This window comes from Periophthalmus magnuspinnatus, chromosome 6 (assembly GCF_009829125.3).
Source record: "Periophthalmus magnuspinnatus isolate fPerMag1 chromosome 6, fPerMag1.2.pri, whole genome shotgun sequence".
Taxonomy (NCBI): domain Eukaryota; kingdom Metazoa; phylum Chordata; class Actinopteri; order Gobiiformes; family Gobiidae; genus Periophthalmus; species Periophthalmus magnuspinnatus.
In genome coordinates this window covers 9,685,283-9,710,756 of record NC_047131.1, presented here as the reverse complement: position 1 = coordinate 9,710,756, position 25,474 = coordinate 9,685,283, and the positions used below count along the sequence as shown (strand labels likewise).

The window sequence follows — 25,474 nt, the reverse complement described above, 5'->3', positions numbered from 1 at the left end:
ATTAAAGAGGGGGTAATTTACTTCTATGGGGTATTAAAGAGGGGTATTACACTTCTATGGGGTATTAAAGAGGGGTATTACACTTCTATGGGGTATTAAAGAGGGGGTAATTTACTTCTATGGGGTATTAAAGAGGGGGTAATTTACTTCTATGGGGTATTAAAGAGGGGTATTACACTTCTATGGGGTATTAAAGAGGGGTATTACACTTCTATGGGGTATTAACTGTAACACATAACATATTTAGATCACTATGTTTCATTTTATTGTTTTGAAAATGCTATATTCACCCAAAACAACGTATTAACAAGTTTCACTTTAGTTTTTGACGCTCTGAATTTCCCCTCCCTTTGCTCTCTGTGCTAAGTTGCTTCAGTGCTAAGTTGCTAAGTTGCTTCGCTATCACAACACAATCAGCATTGTGTTGTGATAGCGCTACTGCACATCAGATTTGTGAAGTTGTAGTATATTGTTTTGTATCATATTTGTATATTTATGGAGAATTGTCGTGTGGGAGCATGGGTGACGTAGACTTGTGGGCGGAGCATTGTACAGATCTAAACCAGATGTAAATGATCAGGAGTCTAACCCACAACCTCCTGACTGAGAGGAGGAGATAACCACTCTGCCATAGTGACACAGGGAGAACACACACACTCCATCTGTCATTCTGGGTCCGATCCTGTTTACAATCTGAAAGTCAAATTATAGTCATTTCTCAAAGTGCTTTTCCTGTGTGTGAAAAATGAAGCCTGTAAATATCCCCTCGGCACAAATATTAAAATGCCAAATTACAAACAAGAAATGAAACTCGAGTCTGAAATGTAATTTTAAAGAAAGATTATTGTGCAAGTTGATAGTGGAGACCAGAGGAAACCCACACAGACACAGGAAGAACATGCAAACTTCACACAGACACAGGGAGAACATGCAAACTTCACACAGACACAGGGAGAACATGCAAACTTCACACAGAGACAAAAAGAACATGCAAACTCCACACAGGCACAGGGAGAACATGCAAACTCCACACAGATACAGGGAGAACATGCAAACTCCACACAGACACAGGGAGAACATGCAAACTCTACACAGAGACAAAAAGAACATGCAAACTCCACACAGACACAGGGAGAACATGCAAACTCCACACAGAGTCAAAAAGAACATGCAAACTCCACACAGACACAGGGAGAACATGCAAACTTCACACAGAGACAAAAAGAACATGCAAACTCCACACAGACACAGGGAGAACATGCAAACTCCACACAGGCACAGGGAGAACATGCAAACTCCACACAGATACAGGGAGAACATGCAAACTCCACACAGACACAGGGAGAACATGCAAACTCTACACAGAGACAAAAAGAACATGCAAACTCCACACAGACACAGGGAGAACATGCAAACTTCACACAGAGACAAAAAGAACATGAAAACTCCACACAGACACAGGGAGAACATGCAAACTCCACACAGGCACAGGGAGAACATGCAAACTCCACACAGATACAGGGAGAACATGCAAACTCCACACAGACACAGGGAGAACATGCAAACTCTACACAGAGACAAAAAGAACATGCAAACTCCACACAGACACAGGGAGAACATGCAAACTCCACACAGAGTCAAAAAGAACATGCAAACTCCACACAGACACAGGGAGAACATGCAAACTCCACACAGACACAGGAAGAACATGCAAACTCCACACAGAGACAAAAAGAACATGAAAACTTCACACAGACACAGAGAAAACATGCAAACTGCTTTGGGTTTTGGTTTAAGCCTGTGCAGTTAATGGAAAATGAGATTGAGATTAGGGTCCTGGTTTAGTCCTGGTTCAGTCCTGGTTCAGTCCTGATTCAGTCCTGGTTCAGTCCTGGTTCAGTCCGAGTTTAGACCTGTTCAGTCCTGGTTCAGTCCGAGTTTAGACCTGTTCAGTCCCGGTTCAGTCCCGGTTCAGTCCCGGTTTAGACCTGGTTCAGTCCCGGTTCAGTCCCGGTTTAAGACCCGGTTCAGTCCCGGTTCAGTCCTGGTTTAGACCTGGTTCAGTCCTGGTTCAGTCCTGGTTCAGTCCCGGTTCAGTCCCGGTTCAGTCCCGGTTCAGTCCCGGTTCAGTCCCGGTTTAGACCTGGTTCAGTCCCGGTTCAGTCCCGGTTTAAGACCCGGTTCAGTCCCGGTTCAGTCCTGGTTTAGACCTGGTTCAGTCCCGGTTCAGTCCCGGTTCAGTCCCGGTTCAGTCCCGGTTCAGTCCTGGTTCCTCGCCTCTGTCCCTCTCCTCCCTGCATGTTTCCATCTCTGTGTTTCATTGATTTAAATCTCTGATATCGTTGTTACTCGTTGCTAAATATAGCCGTTTCTCGGGGTCGATGTGAGTCCAGTCTGATGGACAAACAGACATCGCTCCCAATGAACCAGATCAATTTCAATTCACTGATTTGTGTCACCACGGAAACAATCAACAAAACTAATATTCATCATCACTTAAAACGCCTGGACAATTGTGTTGGACTAATTTAATCAATGGAAAATGTCGGCTCCAGCAATAAAGCTAACAGAACTGCACCGGGACTGAGCCAGGACTGATCCAGGACTGAGCCAGGACTGAATTGGGACTGAACTGAACTGAACCAGGACTGAACCAAGACTGAACCAGGACTGAACCGGGACTGAATCAAAACTGAACCAGGATATCAGTCTTGTCTTTTTTCAATTACACATTTTTTTATTGCTCAAAATTACTTTTCATTCTTACAGTGAGGTTGCTCACCTCTCCACAGACCTGACCTGTAACTTGGCCTTGTGTCATCTGCTTGTCTCAATGGAGATGGATACATTTAATGCCATACTTTGGAACATTCCAGGCGAAGAAAAGTTACACATGAGTCTTTGTGAGTTATTGACATATAAATACTGGTTGAGAAATAGAGTGGTGCAAGTTTAGTGTCTCCCTCTGGTGGAGCTTCTGTTAAATTAGTCTGAAAACTATTTATAGTTTATTTCACTAATGAGCCTCAAGGGAGATTTTGTTTAGTGTTTTTCAGATTTGATCCAAGAAAACGCGAGCCATTTTCAGCCATTTCAAAGGAAGATATTCTATTTATACTTTGCAGCTGATGTCATCAACATCCCCTGTGGATGTGATGCTAACTATAGGCACTGCTCTGTCTGAAGCTCTGTTCCTCAAGTTAGACTTTAATCTGAGCTTTATTTTAAGACAGTTTGACCAGAAAGAATTGACTTAGCTGAAACTACAAAAGGTGAGATGATTTGTGCCGTTAAACAAGTAGCTCTCAAATAACATTATAGTCACAAGCTAGCTAGCATTAGCCAACAGTTTTTCAGTTAGTCACTCTCAGCTTTTTGTTCAAATCTCCTAAACAGGACCATGAACGCTCATATTGATCACAGGCTATTGAAAAAGTGCTATTTAAATCCATTTTGTGTTTGTGTTTTCAGACTATATAAAACCTTATCAGGCTGTATTTCTTAATGTGTGCATTGTGTCTTAGACATACACTGCCTGGCCAAAAAAAAAAAGTCGCTACCTGGATTTAACTAAGCAAATAGGTACGAGCCTCCTCCAGTTGATCAGGTCGAGGTTCAACAATAGTCTATGCTCAAAGAATGAGGTCAGCTGACACCTGAATATACTGAATGACCAGGCTATTCCATCAATGGATTTTTTCTTCCCTGATGGCACGGGCATATTCCAAGATGACTATATCAGGATTCATCAGGCTCAAATTGTGAAAGAGTGGATCAGGAGCATGAGACATCATTTTCACTCATGGATCGTCCACCACAGAGTCCAGACCTTAACCCCATTGAGAATCTTTGGGATGTGTTGGAGAAGCTTTGTGCAGCGTCAGACTCGACCATCATCAATGAAACACTGGATGGAAATAAATCTTGTGACTTTGCAGAAGCAAAATCGAAACAATGCCACAATAAATCAATGTGATGGAATCAAAGGTAAAGGTGGAACAACCAAATATTAGTGTGTGACCTTTTTTTTTTTTTTTGATGACGACCTTTCTTTTGGCTGAGCAATGTAGATGTAGAACACCCCCAGCGTGATGTGACTGCTTAGTATCAATAAATATACAACACATTTATGATTCCTGACAGAAGTAGCTCATTGGTTAGAGCAGTGTTCCCCCAACCTGAATTTGAGAGGATCAATTCCCTTTCAGGGCAAATTGCCTGGAATGAAAGTGGTGTATGTGTGTGTCTGTGCATGTGTGTGTGTGTGTCTGTGCATGTATGCGTGCGTGTGTGTGTTGAATTTATCTTTTAACTGTCAGACTGCAGATGTGTTGACCTGGTTTATGGTTAAATCTCTGTACCGGTAATCATTGGGCCTATCCAGATGAAGCAAAAACTGGCACAAAATTCAGCATCTTAAATAAACAAAAGTCAAATGATTTGTGGATCATAAGATTTGATCATTGACTGTATAAAGAAGTGGACTAAGTGAGTGTGATGTCACCCGTAGTGTTCGGCTCCAGTCAAAGGACGCTCGTCGAGGCTGCAGTTATAGGGGCCAATTTGGAGCTGACCGTGAGTATCATAGCGAGGCTGTTGGAGGTACATCTCTGGTGTAACATGGAGCGGGTGTTTAGCAACGGCGTCAAGTAAACCTGTTGCTAACGCTAGCTCCCACTAGACGCCGGGGAAAGAAGGCGCCTGATTTGTCTGTTATTATTGTTCATATCTTCATTTATGGACAAAATTGGAAAACAAAAACCCCTGGATCATGTAGAGTGGATTAATACAAACATTTTAAGACCAAAATGACGAGCCTGACAGCAGCAGTTACAGCATTTCAGTGTAAAATTAATTGGAGCCAGAGTCGATGGAGCCGGAAGCGCACCCATACTCACTTTCTATTTGGAACACAGCAGCAGATTAGTTATGTCCATTTATATACAGTCTATTGTTTGGAGAGTTCTTTCAAAAACAGTGAATGTCCCTTAGAGTTACAGTCTCCCTCTCTCTCTTTTGAATGCAAAATATTTTGTGAAGAGCAGAACTAGGCCTATATTTAAAACAGAGTCACGTAAATCTACAGTAGAATAAGCCTGCAGCAGATGTAATCCAGTCTGCGGGGCCTGTGCCAGTGCACAATCAGATCTGGCTCCAAAAGACAAAAAATAAAAAAATAAAAGACTCAATTTCATAAGGCACTCTGCTGAGGTAGAGTTTTATTAAAGTTTGTCTCTGGGCTGGAGCTGTCGCCATGGAAACAGTATCATAATTATTTCTTTTGTGAAGCTGGGATCAAAATTCCTCCCAAAATCACTACAAAAATCTGAAAAATTCCAGCTCCAAACTCGCTCCAATCAACACAGACTTAACGTTAGATTTTCTGATCATTTTATCTGACCTACTTTCCTGGCAAAACTCAACTCTCTTTGGTTTTATACAGAGGGATATCAGTCTGGTTACACTCCCTCCTCACACCTCCAGCCAGAACACAACACAACCTGGTTTAGTCCTGATTTAGTCCTGGTTTAGTCCTTGTCTGGTCCAGATTTAGGTTTGGATTTTGAAAGAAATCACCAAACTTCTGACCCACAAATCTCACCTTTTCATTATTAGTTTGGGATCGGCTCCACAAACTTTTCATATTAATCTTATGGCTTAAAGTCCCTTTCAGGTGAAAACACTCACGACTTTGGGGTTGAATAATGGCGGCACTTTCTGAAGCTGTTGTGGGAAAATCATTTGACTTTGGTTTATTTAAAGTGAGAGAAGACGCTGAACTTTGTGCCAGTTTTTGTTTCATGTGGATAGGTCCTGTAATTAGATATTAAGCATAAACCAGGTCCACACATCTGCAGTCTGACAGTCACACAGAGAACTCCACCTGAGGATCTGACCTGTCTCCAGCTCAGGATAAACTACAGGGACTCTACAGCGTGCTGATTAAAGATTCGTCCTGGAACATGAATTATCGATAGTATTTCTGTATTTGAGGCTGGCTCCTGTTACACAGCACCAGACGTTTGTGGATAAATATGTTTGTTTTGTAGAGACACTGGAAATCTGATCTCCTATTTGGATTTCTGTAATTTCAGTATGTCTTCCTCCATTTGATATCGCGCAGACACAACAACAATGAGACTGGTTGTTTTCCGATTTTGGAATGTGATGATGTCATAGTCCCAGATGGGGGAAAGAGACAGTTTTCCCAATAGGCTCTGTACACAGCAGCACACTAGCTCATTCACTGCGTCTCAGAGCTAACAGTCACTTTTATTAAAATCAGAAAACATAAAATAAACAACTTATTAAAATTCAAATTAATTAAAATAAAGGCTGCCCAATTATTTTTAAATGTATAATTCTTCAGTTTGTGGTGTTGTTTTAATATTTATTATGCCTCAAAATTTGCATTAGCGTTAGCATCGAGACACAAGTATGTCTCTTCCTAAACACAGAAGTGTCCTCTGGTGAAGTATTTATTTTATTTGTGTAGTGTTTAGTGACATCCACCCACAGCTGTCTGTCCTCTGCCTGATCTTTAAATATTTATTCATTTTAGTCTCACTCAGCAAAAAAAAAAACCTCAGAGATAAAACTGGACAGGAAGTAGTGATGCTAACAGTGAGGTTGAAGGCGCTGTTGTACACAGAGACTATTGATTACATTGTACTTTACAATGAAATATCCAAAAGGTAAAGTCACAAATGTTGAACCTGAACAAGATTCATTTTATCTGCTCTATCTGTGTTAAACACCTCTGGCCTGTAGAGAGATGTCATCTGAAACCCAGCGATAGGTTTGTCGCTTACACAGACTCGTTTAGGGTTAGGTTACAGTGTGGGTTACAGTCACAAGCTAGCTAGCATTAGCCAACAGTGTTTTTCAATGAGTCACTCTCACCTTTTTACCTTTTTGTTCAAATCAAACTCCTAAACAGGACCATGAACGCTCGGATTGATCACAAAATGTGCCGTTTAAATCCATTTTGTGTTTTTTCTTAAGTTTTCAGACTTTTTGGACAATGTTTTCTTACATGTGCATTATGTCTTCATGGTAACTGCTGAACATTCCACCATAGAGATACAAGTAGAACCCCCCCAGTGCGATGTCACTGCAAAAGACAGAATAGAATGTGACATAAAGATGGTCCCGTCTCTCTCTGTCTCTGTCTCTGTGTTTTATTGATGTGAAGATGATGAATATTTGAGTTTCAGAGAGACTCCCAGTGTTTGAGAAGAACAGCACAAGTTATGGCTTTTAGGGACATGGAAGACAGAAGGTGAGAGGGAAGAGAGGGAGGGAGGAGAGCGAGAGGAGGAGGGAGAAGGAGGAATGAGAGAGGGAGGGAAAGGATCCAAACAAGTTATGGCTTTTAGTGAACTTGTAAGAGGACAGAAGGAAAGAGGAGAGAGAGGGAAGGAGGGAATAGAGGGAGGAAGAGAGAGAAACAGAGGAGGAGGAAGGGTGAGACAGAGTCACGGAGGAGAAGGAGAGAGAGGATTCAAACAAGTAATTTCTTTTAGTAGCATGTAATAGGTCAGAAGGAGAGAGGAGATGGAGAGAAGGAGGGAACGGAGGTAGGAGAGATAAACGGAGGAGGAGGGAGGGATGGAGAGAGGGAGGAGAGGGAGAATAGGATACAAACAAGTTATTTCTTTTAGTGAAACGTAAGAGGACAGAAGGAGAGAGAGAGAGGGGAGGGACCTGCTTTTATGTGCATGTAATAGGGCAGAAGGAGTGAGGGAAGGAGGGATAAAGGGAGAAATGAGAGAGGGAGGAGGAGGGGGGTGAGACGAAGGGAGGATCAGGGAGAGGGAAGAAAAGATGAACAAGTTATGGGTTTTAGGGACACATCCAGAGAGAAGGGGGAGAGAGAGAGACACTTCCAGACAAAGAAAAGGAGGGAGAGAAAGAGAGGGAAGGGGAGACAGTAGAGAAAAGATGGAGGATTTAAACAAGTTATGGCTTTTAGGGACACATATCGGACATAAGGAGTGAGAGGGACGAAAGAGGAGTAGAGGAGTAGGAGAGAGGAGGAAAAGAGAGCAGGAGAGAACAAGAGCGAGGAGGAGGAGAGAGAGAGGAGGAGGAGAAGGAGGAGGAGGAGAGAGATGAGGGGTGTTGATGAAGAGGGTAAGAGGTTCAATTTAGCGGTAAAGATCTGCAGGTTTGTGGATGTTTTATCACATGAATGTGTCACAGAGAAGGAAGGATGAGAAGATGAAAAAGAGGGAGGAACAGTAAGAGAAGGAAAATGAAGGAAGAGATAAATAAGAGAGGAGTGACGCGATAGTGAGCAGGAGAGATAGAAAGAGAGAAGGAGGTAAATAAGAGAGGAGGGGAGAAGAGAGTGAGCAGGGGGAGAGATAGAGAGAGAGAAGGAAGTAAAGAAAGGGGGAGGAGAGTGAATGAGAGACGAGGACCAGAGAGAGGGGGAAGATGAAAAAAGAGGTAGAGGCGTGGTAGAGAGATGGAGAGGAATGAGGAAAGGAAAATGGGTAGAGGGAGGAAGAAAGAGAGAGAGAGGGAGAGAGAGGGAGAGAAGGGTGGTGTCATGGGAGATTCATGTTGAGAGAGAGGGGCATATATTATAGATGTGAAGCTTTTAGAGACACTCAGTCAAACTAAACTGGGACTAAACCAAGTCTAAACCAAAACTAAGCCAGGACTAAACCAGGACCAAGCCAGAATCAAACTAGGACTAAACAAGGTCCGAACCAGGACTAAACCAGGACAAAACAAGGACTAACCACGACTGAACCAGGACTAAACAAGGAATAAACCAGGATCAAACCAGGATTAAACCAGGGGGACTAAACCAGGACTAAACAAGGTACAAAGCAGGCCTGAACCAGAACTAAACCAGGACTAAATCAGTACTAAACCGGGACCTAACTAGGATTAAACCTGGACCAAACCAGGACTAAACTTGGACCAAGCCAGAACTAAACCAAAAGTGAATCAGGTTTGAACCAGGACTAAATCAAGACCAAAGTCTCGTAAACAAGTATCTGCATTTTAAATGAAGTGCTTGTATTGTTTGGTTTATCTCTCTGCACAGCACCAGATCAAACCCTGGTTTAAACAGAGCCTGTGGTTTAAAGGTCACTTAAAAATAACAGAGGCGGTCTAAAAATACAGCTCCCAAAAGTCCCACAGTGAATGCGGTCTTTGAACTCCTCACACCAGAGCAGTGTTAAAACATAGAGGATCTGTGATGTACATCTGCACACATCGACCCTGAACGCACCATGGAAACAGAGGTCATAGGTTACACAGAGACGTCATAACACAATATTTATACTTTGCAGTGACATCATGCTAGGTGTGTTCTACATTTATCTCTATGGTGGAATGTTCACCAGTTACCATGGTGACACAATGCACACATTAGCAAATCCTGTCAAAAATGTTTTAAGTCAGTCTGAAACCTCAAGAAAAAATAAAAAAAATTCTAAAGTCTAACTTGAGTAACAGAGCTTCAGACAGAGCAGTGCCTCTAGTTAATATCACACCCACAGAGAATGTTGATGACATCAGCTGTAAAGTATGAATCGTCCTGTTTGATCAGTTCTTTGCAGTATTTGTCTTCATGACATTTAGAATATGAGTTGATAGTTTCAGGTGGAGCCGGGGCTGTGGGGGATTCACTGTTCTGCTGCACACGGGTTGAACCTGATCTTTTCTGAGGGATATGGTTCTATTTTCACACAAATATAGACTGTTTAGTTTGTGAAATCCTGCAGAGGGAAATGTTTTGTGCCTCTGTGGAGGAAAGATGTCTGTGGTTTTCTCTCAACTGGATTTAATCAAAGTTAGATTTTTGCTGTGACTCTTCGGCCAATCACATTCAATCCGATGGCGTTCTGTGAGAGCTGCTCCAGACTGATGTAGAGCTCTGTTCAGAGTGAGACACAAATTTACCACATTGGAAACATAAAACTGAAAGCCTCTGCGTGTGTTTGTGTGTTTGTTTGTATGTGTGCATGTCAGAGACTATATAAAGAAGTGGACTGAGTGAGTGTGGCATCACCCATAGTGTCCAGCTCCTGTCAAATGAAGCTGGTTGAAGCTCGCAGTTATAGGGGCCAATTTGGAAACAAGTTCCATATTTGGAATTCCAACCTCGAGTATCATGGCAACCAAAAAGCCAATCCGTAGCAGGGCTGTTGAATGTAAAGCCCCTTCCCGCTCACACTGCTGTCAATCAAACCTGTTGCTAACACTAGCGGGAGCAACCTCGGGGAAAGAAGGCGCCTGATTTGTCTGTTATTAATGCTCATATCCTGATTTATGAACAAATGGCAAAATAAAAACTCCAAGATCACATAGAGCGGGTTGATGTGCACATTTTAAGACCAAAATGAAGAGGCTCACTGCAGCAGTTACAGAAAGATGGGAGACAGATTTTCAATATAAAGTGAATAAGAGCCAGAGTCGATGGAGCCGGAAGCGCACACATGCTCACTTCCTATTTGAAACGCGGTGGCTAGGAGGTCAGTTATGTCAATTGTTATGGCCTTCTATACCCTAAATCTTTATCTTGTATTGTTATGGATCTCTTTACTTTGAATGTTTATTCATGGAGACGTCTGCTGGTGTCACACCCAACCTTCATAATACCATCTGTTGTTATGCACCAGTGTGTATCTTGTTTGTTAGACCTTGGAGCCATGGAAAGGCCTAAGTGGCCTTGAGCCACTTAGACCAAACTAAACTGGTTTTCTTGTACTATTGTTTTGATGATATAAATAACATGTATGTATGTTCACTTGTCAGCTGAGGAGGAGTCGACACTGTGAGGAACAACAGCCCTTTGACAATTGTGCACAATTGATTCAATAAACCAGACGCTTTGGCTCAAGACATCTTCTTAATTGGTTTTATATTTTTAGGGTTTTTACTGTTAGAAATTCCACAACACCGTCTATATATACAGTCTATAGTCTGTGTGTGCGTGAGTCTGTGTGTGTGAGTGAGTCTGTATGTGTGTGAGTCTGTATGTGTGTGAGTCTGTATGTGGGGGTGAGTCTGTATGTGGGGGTGAGTCTGTATGTGTGTGTGAGTCTGTATGTGGGGGTGAGTCTGTATGTGGGGGTGAGTCTGTATGTGGGGGTGAGTCTGTATGTGTGTGTGAGTCTGTATGTGGGGGTGAGTCTGTATGTGGGGGTGAGTCTGTATGTGGGGGTGAGTCTGTATGTGTGTGTGAGTCTGTATGTGGGGGTGAGTCTGTATGTGGGGGTGAGTCTGTGTGTGTGAGTCTGTATGTGTGTGTGTCAGTCTGTGTGTGTCAGTCTGTGCGTGTCAGTCTGTGTGTGTCTGTATGTGTGTCTATGCATGTGTGTCTGTGTGTGAGTCGGTGTGAGTCTATGTGTGTGTGAGTCTGTGTGTGTGGGGGGGTGAGTCTGTGTGTGTGTCACTCTGTGTGTGTCAGTCTGTCCGTGTCAGTCAATGTGTGTCTGTATGTGTGTCTATGCGTGTGAGTCTGTGTGTGTTTGAGTATGTATGTGTGTGTGGGGGTGAGTCTGTGTGTGTGTGTGTGTGTGTGTGTGTGTGTGTGTGTCAGCCTGTGCGTGTCAGTCTGTGTGTGTCTGTATGTGTCTATGCATGTGAGTCTGTGTGTGTGAGTCGGTGTGAGTCTGTGTGAGTCTGTGTGTGTGTGAGTCTGCGTGTGTGTCAGTCTGTGCGTGTCAGTCTGTGTGTGTCAGTCTGTGCGTGTCAGTCTGTGTGTGTCTGTATGTGTCTATGTGTGTGTGTCTGTGTGTGTCTGTATGTGTCTATGTGTGTGTGTCTGTATGTGTCTATGCGTGTGAGTCTGTGTGTGTCTGTGTGTGTGAGTCTGTATGTGTGTGTGTGTGTGTGTATATGAGTCTGTGCGTCTGCAGATGAGCTCATATGATATAAAACACATGACCTCATCCTGCTTCTGCTCCAGAGCTTTTTTAAATAAGATTTCAGAGGTTTGTAAATGCATCAGAACTGCAGGAGGTCAGGGGTCAAATGATGTCATTCTTAAAAGCCTGTGGAGAGTGGAGCTGGAGGACAGGGCAGACATCTGCGGTACACTTGACCTTTTAAACAGAGGTCAGCAGAAGATGGATCCCGTGGGAAAGGTTCAGGGCTGTATTTGGAAGGTGAGAGAACTGTACTGCGCTCCCCTCACAAATTAAAGTGTATCCGACAGATTAGACTACTGATTTATCTAAAACCAAGACTAAACCAGGACTCAACCAGGACTAAACCAGGACCAAACAAGGACTAAACAAGATCTGAGCCAGGATTAAATCAGCTCTAAAACAGGACTAAACAAGGTCTGAACCAGGACTAAACCAGGACTAAACCAGGTCTTTGTTAGTTTTATAATTTTAGTGAACTTTATAACTTTACTTCCTGGTTGGACATGGGCAGCAGATATGACATATTTAGAGGTAATTACATACCTGTTACCTAGCAACCATAATGTAAGCAAGGGCCAAAACCTGTCTAAATTACATAACAGTTATGATTAAACTAATAAAAATAAATAACAACACCTTTATTTTGTTAAATGCAGGTTTAAACTGTCAGAAAAATGTTGATTTCACAGGCAGAGGGATTCTGTTTTACAACTCATAGCTACTTCCTGTATTTTTTACTTTTTATTTTCTACTTTTTTTCATAAACTGCCACTTAACTGATGTAAAACTGTGATATCTGTCAAATGAACTTTAAGCTCTACTTTTAACTGTCAAAGCACTGAGGTGCTCTTTGTAATGAAACAAAAACTGACACAAAGCTCATTGTCATCTCTGTCCGCACAAATGAGGTATGTCCCATTACAAATACACACAAATGTTGTCAGATGAATGGCAAAGGTCAAACCATAGACTTGAATAGATGGACATAGCTAACCTGCTAGCCACTGCGTTTCACATAGGAAGTGAACATGGGCACGATTTGGCTCCAAAGCTCTTTCTGTTCAAGGTTAAGGTTAAGGTTCACTTTATTGTACCCTTAGGGAAATTTGTCCTCTGCATTTAACCCATCCTTCAATACCACTGCGGTGCCTGGGGACCCATCTCCAGACCTTGCACTAGTCTTGGTCAGGACCTTAGCTGAAGGATTGGTGCATTTTTTGGGGGTTAATTGAAAAATGGTGGCCTTTCTCTGTGTAACTGTTGCTGTCAGGCTTGTCACACTCCCTCAGTCCACTTCTTTATACAGTCTGTGGTTTCAGCATTCAAAAGTTCTATGCTAACTCCACATAACGCTGCCCTTTGTCGTTATAAAAAGTTATCATTTTATTTAAGAGATACTAATTCTACAAACAGAGTGATTATGTGACTAAAGCAGCAGATTCCTCATCATTTCCACATCACAGTGTTTGAAGGATAAACTGTTCGAAGCACTTCAGGCTCTGAGCTGTGACGTGTTCAGGGACCTTCAGATCTCAAAGGGCTCAACACAACACACAGAATACACAGAATACAGAGTACACAGAGTACACAGTGCGCACAGAATACACAAGAGTAAACAGAAGAAAGGACAGTTATTCAAGTTTTCATTTATTCAGTTTAGTGCATTTTAAACCCTGAAATGACTGACTGAAATCTGAACTGTGAACTAATACAAGAATCCTATGTATTTCAGAACATGTTTGTAGAGGTCTAAACTACAGGGCTAGCAGCTTTTACACAGAATAAGACCCCATGGAGACACAGGGAGGGTATCTGACTCACAAGGAAGGCATCTGACACACAGTGAGGGCATCTGACACACAGTGAGGGCATCTGACACACAGTGAGGGCATCTGACACACAGTGAGGGCATCTGACACACAGACAGATTTTGTTATTCGCAGAGGACGTTTTATACCTAAATAACTGCATCATTTGTGATTTGTTAACTGTTGCCGATTAATTTTGCAGTTCTATTAAACTGTGTTGTAAGAAAAATGAAGTACTTGACAAATAACCCTCCTTCCATGCTCTCCCTCTCTCCCTCTCTTCCTCTCTCTCTACCCCTCCATCACTCTCCCTCTCTCTCCCTTCCTTTTTCCTCTCTCATCGACTCCTTCCTCGTCCTTTTTCTCCTCTGTTTCTCTCGCCTCTCTCTCTTTCTCTCCTTCACTCTTCCTGTTTATTACATCATTACTGTTGATGAATGTGCTCATTTTGTTTTGCTTTGTGGATGCTGGTGTAGTGTTGAGTTGTACTTGCGCTGGCACATTCTCCCTCTCTTATTCCTCTCTCTCTGTCTCTCCCCCTTTCCCTCCCATTTTCCCGACTTTCTCCCCCTGTCTCTTTCTCTCTCCCCCTCTGTAATCTTGTCTTCCTTCTTTCCCTCTCCCTTTCTTTCCCCTGTTTCTCCTTTGCCTTCGCACTTTCTCACCGTTTTTTCAGTTTCACTCTCTTCTCCTTCTTCCCTCACTCTCTTTCTTCCCTCTCTCTCCCCTGTCCTACAACCTTTCTTCTTTTCCCCTCTCTCCCTTTTTTCTCTCTGTCACTCACACCATTCCTGTCACTCCCTCTCATCTCTTTCTCCCTTTTGCCCTGCCACTTTCTCACACTCTTTCTCTTCAGTTTTTTACTCTCTCTCCCTCTCTACCACCCTTTCTCTCCTTTTCCCTCCCACTCTCTTTCTCTCTTTCCTTCCCTCTCCCCCTCCCTCTCTCCTCCCTCTGTCTTTGGGATGTACAGATGTAGGAGGAGGAGAAGCATGTCTAGTATGTGACTAACAGCTGTGGGCTCATGTTGTTCCTCAGAGACACTGTGACTGTCCTGTCACATTCAGGCCTGTTCTGTCCTTTTGTCCTTTTGTCCAACATGGAGGCATCACAAGGACAGTCACTGGATTTCAGACATAGACTGTATGTATGAATCAGGTTAGTAACCCACGGCTCCTGTGCCGCATGCGGCTCTTTCATCTTTATACTGCGGCTCTGCATGGCTTGGGAAAATAAATGATAAGTATTTAATTGAAGTGTATTTTATTTGTTAGTTCTTTTTTAAATTGTAGTTTAAATTGGAAGATTATTGTGATCTTGAAATATTAAAATAAAATTATATTTTATTTTTATATTGTTAGTCACTTAAAATAAGCGTCATACCTGCGGAAACCAGTATACCCGCCAAAACAAACACTGCTCACACCTCACAGACGACAGTTTACAGTCCTGCATAAAGATACAGCCCTGATTCGCAGACGCTGTGCAGAGGTTCAGGAGCAGAAGTCTCTGTAGCACTTTATGGATTTCATAAGCAACAAACTGTAGCTGTTTATATAAAGGTAAAAAACAACAACAATATATACAGTGTTATCTTCATTTTAGATGTCAAGAAGTATTTGCAACTCTTTTGTGGTGAAACCAGGTCAAAATGGCTCCTTGGGTGTTAAAAGTTGCTGGCCCCTGGTATAAATAAACACAGCTAACCTGCTAGCTGCTGTGTTCCAAAGGCAAGGCAAGTTTGTTTGTATAGCACAATTCGTACACAAGGTAATTCAAAGTGCTTTACAGAAAAAGGAAGACATTAAAATCACACAAATCAAAACATAAATAATCATCATAAAATTAACATTAAAGGAGAAAAGTGCGGAATAGGTTTTATAAAAAACCTCTCAGTCATACACACAGCTAAACAGAACTGCTTTGAGCCTGGATTTAAACATTGTCAAAGTAGAGGCCTGTCTCACATCTTCAGGAAGACTGTTCCAGGTTTTAGCTGCATAAAACTGAAACACTGATTCTCCATGTTTAGTCCTGACTCTGGGGACCAGCAGGAGGCCGGTCCCTGAAGTCCTCAGAGTGTGAGATGGTTCATGTGGCTCTAACATGTGGGTGATGTTCTTTGGTGCTGGTTCATGGAGAGAGTTGTTCACAAGCAGAGCTGCTTTAAAGTCTATTCTCTGAGCCACAGGAGCCAGTGCAGAGACCTGAGCACAGGACTTATGTGCTCGTACTTCCTGGTTCTAGTCAGGACCCGAGCAGCAGTGTTCTGGATGTACTGCAGCTGTGTTAAGGCTCGTTTGGAGAGGCCAGTGAGCAGAACGTTACAGTAGTCTAACCTACTGGAGACAAATGCATGGATAAGTCTCTCTAAGTCTGGTTTTAATAGTATAACTTTGATTTTTGCTATGTTTTTTAGATGATAGCTGCAGATGTTATTGACTTGATGTGGCTCTTAAAGTTCAAGTCTGAGTCCATTATTACCCCTAGATTTCAAGCCTGATTTGAACGTTTTATAGAGAGAGACTGGAGGAGACTGCTGACACTTTCTCTGTTACTTCAGTCTTGTCTGAGTTTAGCTGGAGAAAGTTGTTTCACATCCACACTCTGATCTGCTGGATGCAGTGGCAGAGTGAATCCACTGGTCCATATTCACCTGCTGCAGTGAGACATAGATCTGAGTGTCATCTGCAGAGTTGTGGTAAGACACATTATTGCTGTGTATTAACTGGCCTAATGGCAGCATGTAGAGATTGAACAACAGGGGTCCCAGAATTGACCCCTGGGGCACCCCAGAGGTCAGGGACATTTTATCTGAGACACATTTTTCAATTTCAACAAAGTACTCCCTGTTTTCTAAATAGGACATGAACCAGTTTAGTGCCGTACCAGAGATGCCCACCCAGTCCCCTAGTCTCTGTAAGAGGATCCCATGATCCACAGTGTCAAAGGCAGCACTCAGAACTAACAGGATCAAGACTGAGACTTAGTCTGCATCAGTGCTCAAGCGGATGTCATTTGTTACCTTGATAAGAGCAGTCTCAGTGCTGTGGTGGGGTCTAAACCTTGACTGGAAAACATCAAAAGAGTTGTTAATTTGGACAAAGTTAATAAGCTGTTGGTAAACAACTTTTTCAAGGACTTTGCTTAAAAACTGCAGATTTGAGATTGGTTGGTAATTGTTCAGTATTGTAGCTGCTCTTCTTTAGGAGAGGCTTGATAACCACAGTTTAAGCTATGCAAGCGAAATTTAGAAATTTAGTGAGTAACACAAGTAACACATGTAGATGAACTCAGACTGGTGACAATCTCTTGGACAGTTTTGTCAGTTACAGGTGTAAAGTGAGTCAACTCTAAGTGTCTAGGTGGCTGCTGGGTTGTTATTTGCATCATGGAATTTATGGCATTTTTAGTGCCCTGAACCTTGTCATTAAAGAATACTGCAAAGTCATTGCACTTAGATGTGGAAATTAGTTCTAACGACAGCGGAGCTGGGGGGTTTGTTAATCTGTTTACCGTTGCAAACAGGACACGAGAGTTGTTACTACAACTTCCAATAATGTCAGAACAATACCCCTCCCTTGTTCCACATAAACTGTGGTTGTACATGTGTATCTTTTCTCTGTAAATCTCATAACGAACCTGGAGCTTTGACTTGCGCCATTCCCGCTCGGCCCTCCGACACTCCCTTTTCTGTGCCCTGACTGAATCATCATTCCTCCATGGCGCTTTTTGCTTATCTTTAACCATTTTAACCTTCATCAGGGCAATGGTGTCCAGAACATTCAAAACACTCGAAGTTACAGAGTTCAACAAATCATCAACATTAGAACATGAGGCATTTTCAAAGTGTATCATTTCCATGAATAGTGCCCCTGTTTTATCATTTATGCGTCTCCTTCAAACAACTACAGGACCAGCCGCTGGTTTGGAAATAACAGACAGGTCAAAGAAGACACAGAAATGATCAGACAGAGCAACATCCACCACATTGACATTTGAAATATGTACTCCTTTTGTAATGAAACGATCATGGGCGCGCTTCTAGCTCCATCAAATCTGGCTCCAATTAACTTTCAATTGAAAAAATGTTGCCCTGTCTCTGTAACTGCTGCTGCTGTCAGGGTCAGCATTTTGGTCTTAAAATAATTTAAACAGCACATTTTCAGGAGCCTGTGATAAATCCAAGTATTCATAGTCCTGTTTAGGAGTTTGATTTTTCAACAAATAGATGAGAGTAACTAACTGACTAAAATGTTGGCTAATGCTAGCTAGCTTGTGACTGTAATGTTATTTGAGAGGGACTTGCTTAACAGCACAAATCAGCTCACCTGTTGTAGTTCCAATGAATTCATCTCTTTTTTTGTCAGATTGTGCTAAAAAGAGTCTCACATTAAACAACAACAAGCCTCAGACAGACCAGTGCCTCCAGTTAGCTCTACGGCCCTAGGGAGTGTTGATGACATCAGCTGCTGTATCAATAGGAGCTCTACACATGTTCCCCTCACCACAGTTTGGTTTCATATTAGACTGAAGGCTCTTGTGCAGAGCTCCTGTTTGAACATTCAGATCACATTCAGACGACTTTATCTGTGCTCAGTCTCAAACTGCTCTGTCAAATGTGGGACTCAGGCTGTTTTTTTTTTTTTTTTACACTTTTAACATTTGCACTAAAACTGTGAGAAGTGAGAACGTTTAGACCAATCCGAGCTCCTGGTGCTTTTCTCATGTCTGAGACTGAGACAAACGCTCACAGAGAGGGTATTTGACTTCTATAGGGTATTAAAGAGGGGGGTATTTGACTTCTATAGGGTATTAAAGAGGGGGGTATTTGACTTCTATAGGGTATTAAAGAGGGGGGGTATTTGACTTCTATAGGGTATTAAAGAGGGGGGTATTTGACTTCTATAGGGTATTAAAGTATTCGACTTCTATGGGGTATTAAAGAGGGGGGTATTCCTGTGCCACATAACATTTATATCACCATGTTTCCTTTTATTGTTTCAAAAATGCTATATTTAACATGTTTTATAAGTGTCACTTGTGTTTTTTGTTTTCACCAAGTCTCCCCTCCCTTGTGATTGTGCTCTGAAGGGGGAGTGACTTAGTGCAGGGAGCAAAGAGACTGTGGGACAAAACTGAAACGAAACAAAAACTCAAAAAACTTTAATATGTTGTTTTGGGCAAATATAGCATGCTGGTCTGAATATGTTATATGTTAAAGTTAATACCCCATAGAAGTAAAATACCTCCTCTTTACGAATTAAACTGTGCAATTCCAACACTGCATTATTCTGTTGTTGATACGATGTTGTGTTTTAAATTGCTGAAACATGCAGAATACAAAAATATAAACTTACAAGAGATGAACTTGTGTCTTGTGTTTATATAAGTATTACAAGTATCAGTATTAGCTGTAGTATTTGCATATTAATGGTGAAGTCTCAGGTGAGCGCAGGTGAGTCAGGCTCAGGTAATCCAGTTTGAATAATCCTGAGCCGCAGATCAAGGCATTTCACCCAGGTACAAGAGGGAGAGGGGGATGAGGAGGAGGAGACGGAGGAGAGGAAGAGAGACAGGGGTAGAGGAGAAAGAGAGGGGGGAGGAGAGGCTGAGGCTTATGATAGGTTTAAACACCTCAAGTCCAGGTTCAAAGGCCTGGAGATAACAAGAGAGAGAGAGCGAGGGAGGAAGAGGAGAGGAGGAGGAGAGGGAGGAAGAGGAGAGGAGGAGGAGAGAGAGGGAGGAAGAGGAGAGGGGAGGAGAGAGAGAGGGAGGGAGAGGAGAGGAGAGGAGGAAAAGAAGGAGGGAAGCAGAGGGTTAGTCATGACTACCTGTGTCTGTGAGAGGAGGTGAGCAATGGAAAATGTACCAAACACTGCAGCAGTAGTAGTAGTAGTAGTAGTAGTAGTAGTTGTAGCAGAAGTAATAGTAGCAGATCCTTCACTGTAATATCCTTAAACTATAATTTTATATTTTTGTAAGAAAAACTAAATCATTCTCCAGCACATATTCAGATAAACTGGGGCTTATTTCAAACAAACTAAATGAAACCCACACTGCCCCATGAGCAGAAATGAGGAGACAGGACTTTAAAGAAGGTGCGCTTGTTTCCTATCAGCTCTGCTCCAGCCGGGTGGGGTTGAGAATAATAAGTAAGCAATCACGTTTAAAACTGAGCTGAGACAGGTCACAGTCCTCAGGTGGAATTTGTAACTGTCAGACTGCAGTTTTGTTAATGGTCAATATATCTGTAATTACTGGGCCTATCTCATAGATTGTAAATATAAATGGACATAGCTAACCTGCTACTCGCCATGTTCCACATAGGAAGTGAACATGGGCGCGATTCCGGCTCAATCCACTCTAGATCCAATTCATTTTGCATTGAGAAACTGTTCCCCTATCTCTCTGTAACTGATGCTGTCAGACTCGTCATTTTGGTCTTAAAATGTTTGCATTAACCTGTACATGATCCTGGAGTTTTTATTTCTATTTCACTGTTGCATCTGTAAATCGAGATATGAACATTAATAACAGACAAATTAAGGTTGTTCCCAGTAGCGTTAGCAACAGGTTTGATTGACAGCGTTGCTAAGCACCTGCTGCATGCTAAATCAGTAATTTGGACAGGAAGGGGCATGACCTTCAAGAGCCTTGCTCCGGATTGGCTCACTCGTTGCTATGATACTCGCGGTCGGAATTCCAAATATGGGAATCAGCTCCAAATTGGCCTCTATAACTGCTCTAGCTTCAATGAGCTTCATTTGACTGGAGCTGAACGCGATGGGTGACGTCACACTGATTTCTTTATACAGTCTATGGACAATCCACGTGAAACAAAAACTGGCACAAAGTTCAGTGTCTTCTCTGTCAGTTTAATTAAACACAAGTCACATTATTTTTCATAATATCTTCAGAACGTGGAACCATTATTCTACCCAAAAGATGTGAGTTGTCAAAGGACTTTAAGACATAAGGTTAATATGACGACTTTGTGGAGACAATCCTAAACTCATAACGAGAAAGTTCAGTTACACAGAGTTATATAGAGTTATACAGACATATATAAAGTAACACAGAGTTATATAAAGTGATATAGACTTATATAGAGTCAAAGTTATACAGAGTTATATAGAGCCCTACCCTTGTCGTCTCTGCTATCCTATAGTTGATTCTGCAGCAGTTATTTTTAGACTGTAGTGTTGTTTACCTGTTAATGTCTGCTCTGGAGAGGTGCATTATGGGTAATGGTGACAGAGGGGGTTCACCTCCAAAGTCAACCCCACACGGAGTCACCATCTGTGGGTAGAATCCGCTCCAACCTCCCCCTGTGAGAGGAGGCAGGATAACCACTCTGCCACAGTAACAGACATGCACACTCCACTCAGAGAGATCAGGAGTCTAACCCACAACCTCCTGGTGAGAGGGAGGAGGCAGGATAACCACTCTGCTACAAGAACATGGATTTATTTATTTTTTGTGCAAATTCTTTCAGACTGAACTTGTTAAAATGAATTGTAGTGAAACTGAAACTGATTTAAAACTCTCCTCTCTCTCCCCTCTCCAATCTTCTCTCCTCTCTCTCACCTCCCTCTCCCTCCTTCTCCTTTTCCTTCCTCCCTCTCCTTTTCATCCTCCCTCTTTCAACCCCTTCTCTCGCTCCCTATCTGCTCTTTCTCATTTCCTCTCTCCCTCTTTCTCTCCCCTCCCTGTATACTCCATCGCTCTCTTCTATTGTTTCATCTCTCTACCTCTCTCTCACCTCCTTATCTACTTTCCCTCTATTTTACTCCCTCATTCCTCCCTCGCTCTCTCTCTTACCCCCTCCTTATATACACTCTCTCTTCCTCATCCATCTCCATTCTTTTTGCTCTCTCTACCCTTTCTCCCCTTTGCTCTCTCTTTCTCCCTCCTCTCCTTCTCCCTATGTCTCTTCTCTCTTCCTTCCCTTCTCTTCCCTCTTCTCTTCTCCCTCCCCCCTCTCTCTCAGGTGCAGGATCCCAGTCGTTGGTCGCCCCCCGTTGGCCGATGGAGAAGGTGAGCCAAAACTCTCATGTTCAGCACAAGGTCATTTCAGAGCACAGGGAAATACAGGTGAACAGCTCCACCTGCTGGACATGTACAGCACCACAACACTGCAGATGGGAGCATGTGCAGAGATTTTTTGTTTCTGCTTTTGGACTGTGTAGATATAAAAGCACATTTCATGTAATTTGTTTAAATATACAGGAAATACCACTGACCTACACGACCAGTCCAGTGTTTGGACAGTTTCTCATTTTTGTTTTTTCTCTTCTACTCTCATGACAGTTTGTTATTGTAGATTTGAGCCAAAATGACTCAAAGATTTAAAAAAAAAATGGCCTTTACCCTTTGCTTTGCTCACTGCTTTGCTCCTTTGGCATTTCTTGACCCTGATGTGGCAGAGCTGTGAAGTGAAAACCATTTCAGGAGACTAGTGATGCGCTGATATGATGCTGGTAAAAATGTGATGGATCAGATATTGGTTCAAAGATATCGGTTCAATCGATGTCCCATTTTGCTGTACGATCTACTGGACTATGTTTGCGCAAAACTCCTCGTAATTGTTTTCAAAGCTGTTCTATTTTAAAATAAATTATTAAATGATAAATAACAGTTACTAAACACATTTGAATAATTTTGACCTTATGATGTTTGTTTAAAGGAAATAAATTATGTTTTCAGTCCCGGGGCGGCGGCTTGAGGGGGCACTAGGTTAACATGTTAAGTGAGGACCCACACTGAAGACTTAGCTCCTCCAACCAGAAATGCCTCGCCTGTTTTCAGTCCCTGCCGTAGTATCAGTTGGTATCGATATCGCCAGATGCTTAAAGCCAAAGTATCGACATCAGTATTAGAACAGAACAACCTGGACTGGTGCATCCCTACAGGAGATATCATCATGGAACTCACTGAGAGAAGGATTTGCAACGCTGTCGACAAAGCAAACGGAGGAGACTCTGAGGATTTGAATATAAAATATACAAAAATATTTAGTGGAGTTATTAAACGTTTTTTTCTTCACTACATACTTCCACACATCCTGCTTCATATATTGGGTGTCTTTTGTAAATATCTAAAATGTAGAAAGTAAGAAACAACATTGAATGAGAAAGTGTGGTCCAAACTTTGACATTTGTTGACAGTATTTTCCTGTTTGTTTTTCAGAATGGAGCATCATTTCGTCCTTCCTCTGTCTCCTCTTCTCCGCTACAGCTCAGCCCCAAACCTCCGGTCACTAAACGCCACCGTAAACTCTTACTCAAACGCTCCGACTCCTCCTCCTACAGCGCCCCCTATACTCCGGATGACCGCGCTCTCTCTGCCATTCAGGAGTCACGCCGGAATAACCTGCACGATGTCTGCTCGCGATACCAACCCGACGTCTCCCTGGGCAGGATGAGCCAAAGACAAGTGTCGCGCGTTTACGTGGAGGATCGCCATCGTTTACTCTACTGCGAAGTTCCGAAATCCGGGTGTTCGAACTGGAAGCGCGTTTTGATGGTTCTCAACGGAAAAGCGAGAACAACTTTAGATATTCCACACGATAAAGCACATTACGCCAACAAGCTACGGAGACTGGAAAACTACGACCGCGCTAGCATCGCAAAACGGCTAGCAACCTACACGAAAATACTGTTCGTACGGGAGCCTTTTGAACGTCTGGTCTCTGCTTTTCGGGACAAGTTCGAAAATCCAAATTCATACTACCATCCTGTATTTGGACGCCCCATAATTTCCAAATATCGCGTTAATGCTACTCGGACGGCGTTACGAACGGGAGCGGGGGTAACGTTCCGAGAATTTGTGCGATATTTGCTGGACATAAAGAGGCCAGTTGGCATGGATATCCACTGGGAACCCGTGACTCAGCTGTGCAGTCCGTGTCTCATGCGCTACAACTTCATCGGAAAATTTGAAAATCTGGAAAAAGAAGCTAATTTTTTGTTACGGAATATCAACGCTCCCACAAATCTCACGTTCCCGGATTTAAAAGACAGGAATCCACTGGCCGAAAGGACCTCAGCGAGAATAACGCAACAGTATTTTGTGCAACTCAACGCGGTGGAGCGACAAAAAGTTTACGATTTCTACTACATGGACTATCTGATGTTTGACTATCCTAAACCTTTCAAAGACCTGTACTGAAACACACTGAAGCTGGAGGTGCTCTGTAACACGGACACTATGGGCACCAGGAGGAGGAACTGTTTTGTATTTTTTTTCAATAACACGTTTGTGCTTTTGAATTCATGAAGTTTGTAGCAATGATTTGGGGTTTGGAAAAGGACACAGGGGCTACACAGAGAATATATGAGCAGTTTTGGTGAATAAAACAAAAAAAAACTTGGACTTAAAGGGCCTGTACCTGTTTTTCCCATGTATTTAAAGGTCTTATATTACATAAAATTAACTCTTGTGAACTTTAAGTCATGTTATAATGCGGTTACCTCCACAAATACATACCTGGAGTTGTGTTTTGTTGTGATGTCATGAAGTGTTAGCTTTCAAGTTAACAGCTACTTTTTTACCTTTATTACAGTAGAGACTGACAATTTCAGGGTTGAAATGATCCAAAATTTATCTAGTGAAGGTGTGTGGAGTTTAAAAACACAGTGGAGCACTTCCTGTATTACCACATGACATCACAAGGTGGAACAGAGTGTTTTCTGTTTGAGAGAAGAACTCCGCTTGAATATGGAGGGTTTGTGTGTTAAACATGTGACTGAAACAAAACACAACTCCAGGTCTGTTTGTGATGAGGAAAAACATTAGAAGAGATCAGAAAACTGTAATATGGCAGCTTTAAGTAAAACTGTGTCGCGTCGCAGTAGAGATATATTTTACAAGCAGCTCTTGAGGTCAAAATAAGTCTGCTTTATACTGTCTGCACCTAAGTCTTTTACTGTCCGAGAATCTTGAAGTGTACGTTAGCATGCTAGTTGGTGTTAGTAGACCTGTCACAATAATGACTATATTGACTTTCAGTGCATGATAGATGGGGGTCAGTATTATCATGGGCACTTTTTCTTTGCAGTGGTGGGAGATTTTTGTTTTTTTTTTTTGCAATATGATAAGATTTGATTGATGCATTTAGTTATTTCAGCTCATATTTTTTTCTTTTTTTATTGTACATATATATTGAATATTTTTGGGGGATAATTCTACTTTATGGTTTGGTTTCAAAATTATCATTAATTGTGTAGATTTAATTCAGCAACAGATCGCACTTCAAAATATGTTATTGTGACAGGCCCAGTCAGAAAAACTTTACTCTGATCTCTGAGTGTTGTGAAACGTGCTTATAAACTCATCGTGGTGAATAATTAGGATGCTCTGAATGTATAAGGTAAATGAGGAATAACTTTACACCATTGAAAATCAACCTGGTTTCTACCTTTCTGTCTTAAAAACCTGAAAAACTAGTTCATTTTCCATGGTTTGCAGTGTTCCAACAACCAGAGATTTTGCTGTGACAGTTAAGCTAACACCAACTAGCAGGCTAACTGCACACTTCCTGGTTCTCGGACATTAAAACGCTTTATAATTAGAAGCAGACAGCCCACAGTGGACTTATTTTGACCTCAAGAGCTGCTTATACATGTATCTGTACTGGAGGAGGACACATTTTGCTCAAACACATGTGGAAAAATCACATACAGGGCCTTTAATGCTGCATTTGGTCCCAGCAGTTTCATAAGAACTCTATATATGCACTAACTCTGTCTAATTCATGTAAAC

General features: G+C 42.1%; 1 protein-coding gene across 1 annotated transcript in view; it reads left to right on the top strand.

The window, feature by feature from the left end:
• Window positions 1-24,178, top strand: part of LOC117372515 (carbohydrate sulfotransferase 8-like) — a 36,143-nt gene extending 11,965 nt beyond the window's left edge. Inside the window, exons 3-4 of the mRNA XM_055222652.1 lie at window positions 21,702-21,748; window positions 22,901-24,178. Of these exons, the coding sequence (XP_055078627.1) occupies window positions 21,702-21,748; window positions 22,901-23,881 (1,028 nt within the window). The 3' untranslated portion in view covers window positions 23,882-24,178. The remainder of the gene's footprint in view (window positions 1-21,701; window positions 21,749-22,900) is intronic.
• Window positions 24,179-25,474: the final 1,296 nt, after the last annotated feature.